This window comes from Hemitrygon akajei, chromosome 16, assembly GCF_048418815.1.
Source record: "Hemitrygon akajei chromosome 16, sHemAka1.3, whole genome shotgun sequence".
In the NCBI taxonomy this organism is placed as follows: Eukaryota; Metazoa; Chordata; class Chondrichthyes; order Myliobatiformes; family Dasyatidae; genus Hemitrygon; species Hemitrygon akajei.
The window spans coordinates 27189387-27198572 of NC_133139.1; the positions used below are offsets into that span (position 1 = coordinate 27189387).

Consider the following 9186-nt stretch of genomic DNA (forward strand, 5'->3'; position numbering starts at 1 on the left):
AGAAATGGAGTATTTAAGAAAGTGTTATAAAAAGCATGTGTGATACTTCAGTGAAGTTTGGGGGGTATCACTGGGGTATTAGGGATGTGGAGTATAATAGTGGGTATTACTTTGATGGGTGTGGAATGTCCATATGGGGTGCATGTTATAATGAGGAGTGGGGTATAGGAGAGTGTTATACTGAGTGCTGTGGCGTTTACAGTGAGACAGTGAGGAATGTGAGGCACTTCACTACGTGCCACCGTGAGGAGTGTGAGGTACAGCACTGTATATTGTTTTAAGGATTGAGGGATATATCAGTATTGGGCTTGCTGGTAATGTCACAAGGAGTACAGGATGTGTTCGTGTGTGCACAATGTGAGGATCGCGGGGTAAGTGAATGAATGCCTCAGTGAAGAATGTGAGGTATACAATGCATGTTACTGAAAGGAAAGCTTCAGGGAGCAACTCGGGATATATCAGTGGGCGTTACAGTGAAGGGTGAGGTACATCTGTGCACGTTGGTGGGAGAGGTGTGGCTCGTGTGCGCATGCTAAGTGAGTGCTGAACAAAAGTGGTTACGGGAAACTGGATGCTGTTTACTGTCCCATTAAGATTTCCCGAGTCACTCATCAATTTACAAAGTGAGTCATTGGTCTGCCACTGACACCAGCTGAGGGACTGGCTCAGACAAGCTCAGGAATCACAGGCACCCTGGCTTAGTACAGGAAGGATTATCTAGTTTAACACAAGAGACATAATTGTGCAGAGGGGGGCAAGTTTGATCAAAAAAGGGGAGACTGAGGAACTGGAAGGGTTTGCAGGGTGGGGCACTTGTATAATTAAGTTCCCACATCCTAGTTGGAAAGGTAGAAGACAAACACGAATAGAAGATTCTCGCGCAGGAGCAATTTGTTCAACAACTGTCTGAAGAAAGTAAAAAAACTTGGCTGGTTTGAAACTTTTGTGGTGCACTCTTTCTCGTCTTTGAGATTAATTGGTTTAAATTGGAATCTGAAGAAACATGCCGCCCTTCCATTTTCTTCTTTCGCTCTGCATGATGAGGCTGGTTTTGTGCTCAGCACGTAAGTATCATTTTAAAAGGCGTCTGAGAATTTGCAGCTTTTTAAATGCAAGGGGTTAAATGGAGTTGAACTGAAGCCAGTGTGAATGATTTCTCTCGCTGTGTGTACACGTGCTTGCTCCTGTATGTTTGTGTATGTGCGTGCATGCTGGAGTGATTGAGTGAGGGAGAGAGGGAAAGAAGTGAGGAAATAGGTTTGTTGAGGTAAATGCTGTCAGGATTAGCACAGTGCCTAGTTTTAATTGCACTTGAGAATTATAGCCATTTATGGTAGAGAAGAAGGTATTCAGCCTATTGTGATCTGTATGCATATGTTTAGGATTTCCCTTCTCTCAGTCTGTAACTTTATGGGTTGTGGCTCTTAAAGTGTTGATGTAAGGACTTTTTAAATGCAGCGTGACTTCTACCTCCAAAAGCATCACGCAAAAATCAGGAGGAACTCAGCGAGTCGGGCGGCATCTATGGAGAGATATACACAGTCGATGCTTAAGGTTGAGACCCTCCATCTGGACTGTTTTGAGCTTCTACCAGCCTTTCAAGCATAGATATCCAGACCTCTGGATGAATTGCGTGTGGCACAGTGGTGTATTTTGTAGAGCCACTGTCACGTAGCATCAGAGACCTGGATTCAATCTGATCTTGGGCACTGTCTACGTGGAGCTTGCATGTTCCTCCTGTGTTGGTTTCCTCTTGATGCTCTGGTTTCCTCCTACATCCCGAAGATGTGCACTTTAGTAGGTGAACCGGCCATTGTAAATTGCCTCAATGAAAGTGTAGGATCAGTGCAGAGCTGAGGAGAATGTGGGGAGAATGAAAGGTGGGATTAATGTTGGATTATTGTAAATTGGTGATGGATGGTTGAGGTGGAGTGAGGGGCCAGGTTCTATGTTCTCTTTCTGGCTTTATGAATTATGTTTCCTAACTCCCATAAGGTAGAGAAGCTTGATTAATGGACAAGAAACAGAGGGTAGGAATAAGCAGATCATTTTGTTGTGGGGCTCTGCCTAGTGATGGAATGCAGTGCAGGAAACTATATCAATGATTTGCCCCAAGGGGACCAAATGTGATACATCCAAAATTGCTGATGATACAAACACCCTGGTCCCGAGCTCCGTTGCTGTCTTTGTGGGATTTCCATGTTGTCTCTGAGACTGCTTGGGTTTCCCCCAAGTGTTCCAGTTCCCTCCCACATCCCAAAGGTGTCTTGGTAGGTTAATAGGCTACTATATATTGCACCCAATAGCAGGAGAATCAAGGGGTAGTTCATGGGCATGTGAAAAAGAATAGGGGCAGGTAGCTAAACAGGAGCGGATTGAACCATTCGTTGAGCTCTGACAGTCAGCATAGACCTGATGAGCCGATAGTATCCTCTGTGTTGTAAGGTAATATGAGGTTCAAAAGGATATATGCAGGCTAGTAAATTATTGAGCAACATGGCAGGTTGCAGAATTAAGATAATCCACTTGGGTAGAAAATATAAAAAGACAGTACCTTTTAATTGATGTGAAGCTGAAAGGTGTTCAGAGGGACCTAGGTCTCTTTGTAGACAGATCGTTGAAAGCTAACCTACAGTACAACAAACAATTGCAAAGCATGAGTACGTTTGCCTTTACTACAAGATCTGCGAACACAGATAAAATACCGCAATTATAAAGATCACTGGTGAGAGCAAACCTGGAATATTGTGAATAGGTCTGTTCTTTCTACCTTGTGATAGAGGGACTGTGATGTAAATACCAGCTGGGGAGGGAGGTGATGGTGGGGAAGGCATTAGTGGTTTCTCTTAGGAAGAACTCTCTAGAATGAAATGTACTGAGGAGTGATCTAACTGAAGTACAGAGATTCTTGGCAGGTTGGATGCAGGAATGATGTTTCCCCCGGCTAGATGTCTAAAACCAGGAATCACAGCTATAACTTACGGAGTCAGCCATTCAGGACTCAGATGAGATGAAATAGCTTCACCCAGAAGGTAGTGGCTCTAAGTTCAATTGCTGACTATATTCAAAGTATAGAATGATAGATTACGGGTCTCTCATGGTCACAGAACACATCCTACACAATCAAGAAAACTCATTCTCTTTACTTCCTGAGGAGGTTAAAGGGAGCTGGACTATGCACATTTATACTCATGTCCTTCTATAGATAGAGAGCATTCTAACATGCTACATCACTGCATGGTACAGAAACTGCACTGCAGTCATCAGGAGGGCTCTACAACGGGTAGTCAAAACTGCCCAGTGCATCATTGGCACCAGCCAATCTGCCATCAAGGGCATATATACAAAAATTGCCAGGCAGCAACATCATGAAAAATCCCCCCACCCTGCTCATGGACTGTTTGTCCCACTCCCATTAGTGAAGAGGCTATGTAACATCCATGCCAGGACCACCAGATTCAAAAACAGTTACTTTCTCCGAGCAGCAAGGCTGATCAACAACTCCACCCACTAACCGACCCGACCACACCCCCAACCACCACTATTTATCATTTCCTGTCAGAGTCACCTTACAGACAGTCCCGTGCCTCGCGTCACATTACGGACATACAGTTAATCTATGTATATAAGCTGTCTTATGTATTTATATTTATAGTGTGTTTATTATTTTTTAAAAATCTTATTGTGGTTTTTGTGTTACATTGGATCCGGAATAACAATTGTTTCATTCTCCTTTACACTAGTGTACTGGAAGTGACACTAAGCAATCTTGAATTAGACGATCTTGAATGGGGGGGTTCAGTGATGCTAAGATGGAAGATCAGACGTGATCTTATTGAAAGAGAGAGCAGTCCTGAGAGCCCAGATAGCCTTCTTCTGTTTAGTTTCTTTGGCGGTGAGGTCTCTTCTTTAAACTGCTGCAGCCCTTCTGTTAAGGTACTCCCAGAATGATACTATGAAGGAAGATCCGATGTTTGCATGCAATGACTGTGAAGGAGCACCAATATATTTTTAAATCAGGGTAATCTGCAACTTGGTGAGGAATTTGCAGGGGTGGTATTCCCTTGTGGCCAAAGAGCGAGGTTTTGGGTTTGGGAGGTTGTTGACAGAGACTTGGTGAGAAGTTGTAAACGGTCAGAATGGGGCCATTGGTGGAGGGGATATTTGCTCAGATACTGCTTGGGGCATTGAGTAAGTGGACTGCTTTGTCCTGGATGAGATTGGGCTCTCTCTGAGTATGGTTGGTCTACATTCGTCTAGGTGAAAAGTATTCTATCGTATTTCTGACTTACGGTTGTCGATGGTGCTAAAACTTTGTCTCAGTCAAGAGCCAAGTTACTTGCTAGAGAAAACACACCCATTGGCAGCGCTGAATCACTGAATCCAATAGGGGGCAGTGTGAAGGGTTAATCATGGGCAAAATTAGGACCAGAAGAACCAGTGTGACCCTTATAATTTCTTAGGAGTACTTTCTTTCAAATAATTTCTTCAATCCATTTACAACTTAAATTACGAATAGATGTCTGTGGAATTTGTAATGTGTATTAAATTTCACCCTCTAGCCCCTGCAGCTGGGATCTCAGCCAATCTGGGTTTCAGACGACATTCAAACTACTTCTTTTTCTTTGTGCGATTAGTGGGTGGCTGAATTCATGAAAGGGGAAAAGTGAAAAGGGCAAGCGAGAAAAACATAGGGAACGAAGAAAAGAGGAGTTGAAGTAAATAAATCTGACAGAAAGTAAAGAAGAATGTGGTTAGGCGAGAAAATAAATTAGACAACTGTCCAAAGAAAGAAAGTGATGAAAGGGGGGTTTAGTATAGGCCCTGAGGCCTTGCACACACCTTGTTCTCTGGTTTAGACTGTTGATGGCTGTGAGGACTCCTGTTGTCTTTGATTAGTTCTTTCTTCAGGGCTAAGTGAAGATCCGTGCTGACCTGCCCTCAAACAGGTTGGAATGTGCTGGGAACCTGACTCACTTTGCTGTGATCAGACTTGGTCTCTGAAACCAAAATCACAAGCTGATCAGTAAGAGGGAAAGAATCCAGCTCAGGGAGCAAAGTTGTTGAAGTCTGCACTCATCCCGGCGAACGGAGTGCCTCATCACGTTCCTGCCACGTGCGTGTAAAACCGTGAAAAGGCTTTGGGATGTTAGGAGGAGAGGGTGACTGGCTTTCACTCTGTGGGTGAGGGTGAGGCCAGGTTGACCTTCTGTGTGTTCCCAATACACGGATTCAATTATCTTGTTCCATTCCAAATGATCCTTCCCTGTGGGTACTCATTGGCCGGGGGTACCCAGGAGCCAGATGGCAATGCTGCAGGCTTTGATAATATCCTTGAATCTTTTCCTCTGCCCACCCGCTAATCTCTACTGTGAATGAACTCAGAATTGTATCTGCTTTGGGAGTCTGGTGTCAGATAGGTGAACAATGGTATCTGTCAACCAAACCGACTGAATTAAAGTAAATTCTCAATACCTAATCCACTGGATTTGGAGTGGATTTCAGTATTTTGCACAGATATTGTTGGTAGCATGTCTAGTACCTTGAGATGCTTGCTACAAGTAGTCCAAACCTCAAAAAACTTTAAGAAGGTAGGAATCACTGCTGCTGGGTAGATCATAATTTTTTTTTTGCTGGGTTATGGTTTTGACTTTTCAAACATTTTACAAGTTTGCTTTAGTTGATCAATAGCTGTGTTGGTTCATTAGTGGTAAACTGTATCAGAGATGTGTATTTTTGCTGACAGGTGCCTCCTAAGATATGGGAAGTAGTCCCTGTTTTCCAGAGACTTGCTGTGAACTTTTCTTTTGAAGGGGTTCTCTAGAACAGCACAAACTTAGCTCTTCTTAGTTAATGGCTCATCAGTCCAAAGGGGTCAGAATAAGTGTTTAAGTGGAACCATATCCAATCGACAGTAGAAGGGAGTAACATACAGAGTAAAAATCCTTTTATTTACTCTGTTCCATAACTCTTCCAGCATGGATTAGACAGTAAGTAGTGTCGGGACAGTCAGAAAAGGAAAGCCCGGTTTACTCTCACCTTCCAGGACATCCCCTCTTCTCATTACCGTCATCTGGGAGGACCTACAGGAGCCTGAAGATGCACACTCAGCATTTTAGGAACAGTTTCTTCCCCTCCGTTATCAAATTTCTGAACGGTCCAGGAACCCATGGACAGTACCTCATCATTCTGCTCTCTTTTTACACTATTTACCGTATTTTATATCTCTCTCCCTGCAACTTGTAGTAGTGCACTCTATTGTTCCTGCAGAACAACACATTTCAGGACTTATGTCAGTGATTATAAACCTGATTCTGATCCCATCACTCATTCTGAGGCAGGTAGAATGTAGATTAGATACCAAGTAAATCTTCTGATCCCATCAAGAAGACCCAATACCTCAGTGGTGCACCAATAATATGTCTTGACTATGTTTCCTGGGCAATCTAGAATGGGATTGTTTACTGCAGTGACACGAGCTTGCGGACTGGACATGTGCAGGAAGCCAGAGTTCATGGGACACACACAACCCATTGAGTTGTAGAGCTGGGAGAGGTCACAGAGATTTTATAATTAAAAGTATACTTATTATTCATAAAAATTGCAAATACATAAAGTACAAAACATTCAAGTTGGCAGTTCAGTGCAAGCAATATCATTCCATCTATTTTGTGACGAGCTTTCCTTGAGCCAACATTCCACGGGGATCTTCCATGAGGATGCATGGCAAGAGGGTGTTTGTGTGTATGCGTGTGTGAGAGAACAGCACAGAGTCCTATGTCATGGAGCAGTGATGGATTAAAGCAAGGGTGAGAATTAGAAGCAGAACCAGGAGCCAGCGCTATTCAGTGAGCACAAGGGATGTCATAATCCTCCGCTGGCTGCATATACTGTCTGTATGCATGCACTCCAGCACACTGCCGAGACCCGCAAAGGGAATGTGAGCGAGCTGCACTAATATCAGGTGTGGCTCGGATTGTAGATCTGTGTCATAACATTACGGTTTGATCCTCTACTCAGCAGAGCTGAGTGCAAAGTTCCAGGCCAATATTTCTACAGTAGTATTTTACAAGTGCCTGTACTGTCTCTGTCTTCCTTTCAGAAGTTTTAAAATACCACAATCATCATTTGAAGAGAGGGAACAGAAGCCAATATTTATCCCTCAACCTGCAGCTGATCACTAGGAACCCACCACTGGCTCTGTGTAAATGGATGCCTACAGTTCTTTGAGTGAACTTGATCAGCTGTAAAGCACCTTGAGGTTGTGAAAAGCACACTGGAAATACAAGGATTGGTGAACAGTAAAATACATTCGTACTTTAAATAAAGGAAAGAGAGTTAGGATGGAAAAGTTGGGGTTCAGGTTTCTGCCTGCTGAAGAGGCTTTAAGGCACTGTTTCTGCTCCATTCCCTTTTAGCACTTGGGGAAGTTTTCCCCCAGGATCCGATCCTGACCATTGGCTCTTCGCTGACTGCCACTTGCACTGTAAGCCCAGAGGCAAAAGTGGACTCACGGGATCTCTACTGGACACTGAATGGCCAGAAGCTTAGCTCTGAACTCTACACTGTGGTGAACAACACTACGCTGATGGTGACCATGAAGGGACTGAACGGTTCACAGCAACAGTCTGGTGACAATCTGGTGTGTCACCGAGCAGACGGGAGGATTCTGGCCGGGTCCTGCCTCTATGTTGGTCGTAAGTTTCTCCCAGTGGCACCTGCATAAAGGAGATCTTAAGAATGTGGTTAGTAAAGCATGTGGGGTCCTGGGATTCATCAACAGAGGCTTACAGTACAAAATCAGAGAAGAGCTGTGTATTGTTATGAATTCTTGTTCCACACCTAATGCAATATGTGATAGTCCTGGAAAGAATGTGGATTTGAAGGCCAGAGGTTTCACTTATAAGATTAGATCAGAGAGTCAGGGGTGTTCTCCTTGGAGAAAAGAAAGTTGATGGGACGTTTGACTGAAATGGACAAGATTGTGACTGGTTTAGATGAAGTAACTATTAGGAAGTTGTTACGGTAAGTGATGGCCATTGACTGAGAATGAGAATTCAAAATTTTGGATAACTGATACAAGAGAAATTATCATAGTTAGAATATGGAACTCAAACTCTGTAAGTCTCATGCAAATAGAATCAACTCATAAAGGAACTGTAGTGGACCATGTGAGAGAATAAAGTGTGCGGCTATGTAGAATGATATGGGGGATAGAGCTGATGGGATTGATTTGCTGTGGGCTGAGAAAGACGATGAGCCTCTTTTGTGCCTATCAACAGTATGATTTAATGACTTTCTGAGATGTGTAGAGAACAAATGTAAGTGCACTCACACCTAGTTGTGAGAGTGTGCAACTGTGCTTTCTTATATATCGGTGGTGACACATGAGGAGTTTTTTGCCTTCCTCTTGGCTCTGTTTCTTATATCCTGAAACGAATTGAGTCAAACCCTCAGGCAGCTGACTCGCTCGGCCTGCTTCACGATGGACAGTGCCAGTCTGGCAACTTCAGGAATTGTAGGGCTGCTGTCAGAAACAAGAAACTAGTGAAGATGCAGCAGGGTAACAACTTTATGTAGTGCTCAGTGTCTGGTTGGTTTCTCTTCCTTGTACAGTTCCCCCCGAGAAACCCACCAACATCACCTGCTGGTCCAAGAACACCAAGGATCTCACCTGTAAATGGAGCCCGGGGAGTCGGGGAGAAACCTTCCTTCGTACAAAGTACACACTGAAATACAAGTTACGGTAAGTCAATATATTGCTGCCCAGAATTAGGATGTTTGATTTTTGTGTATTTTTCATATTCATTTATCAGACGTGTGTGTCTTTGGCAAGGCTGTCACCTATTGTACATCCATAATTGTCCTTGAACTGGATGGCTTGCAGTTAAGAGGTATTTCAGAGGCAGTTAAGCTTCATCACATTACTGTGAGTATAATATTATGTTCAGGCCAAACTGGTACAAGTGGCAGATTTCTTTCCTTCAGGGATATTAATGAACCAAGGGGATTTTTATAGCAATCTGGCAATTTCACAGTCACTATTACTGACATTAGCTTTATATTTAAGATTACTTGAACTAAATCAATTTATATTCCCAGTTGCTGTGAAGGAATTACTAGATAAGCAACTTAACTATGGTGCTGCTGCAACTTTAGAGATCTCAAGATGCAGCTGTAGCTGTA

The 9186-nt window shown here is 43.3% G+C and overlaps 1 protein-coding gene across 2 annotated transcripts in view; it reads left to right on the forward strand.

The window, feature by feature from the left end:
- The window catches only part of crlf1b (cytokine receptor-like factor 1b), a 43556-nt gene that overhangs the window by 25484 nt on the left and 8886 nt on the right, over nucleotides 1-9186 (forward strand). The window contains exons 1-3 of one of the 2 annotated variants that reach the window (XM_073068507.1): nucleotides 649-1064; nucleotides 7419-7697; nucleotides 8617-8746. In XM_073068507.1, the coding sequence (XP_072924608.1) occupies nucleotides 1004-1064; nucleotides 7419-7697; nucleotides 8617-8746 (470 nt within the window). In that variant the 5' untranslated portion in view covers nucleotides 649-1003. Of the gene's footprint in view, nucleotides 1-648; nucleotides 1065-7418; nucleotides 7698-8616; nucleotides 8747-9186 lie in introns of those variants that run through there. The other variant, XM_073068508.1, reaches the window with a different exon arrangement.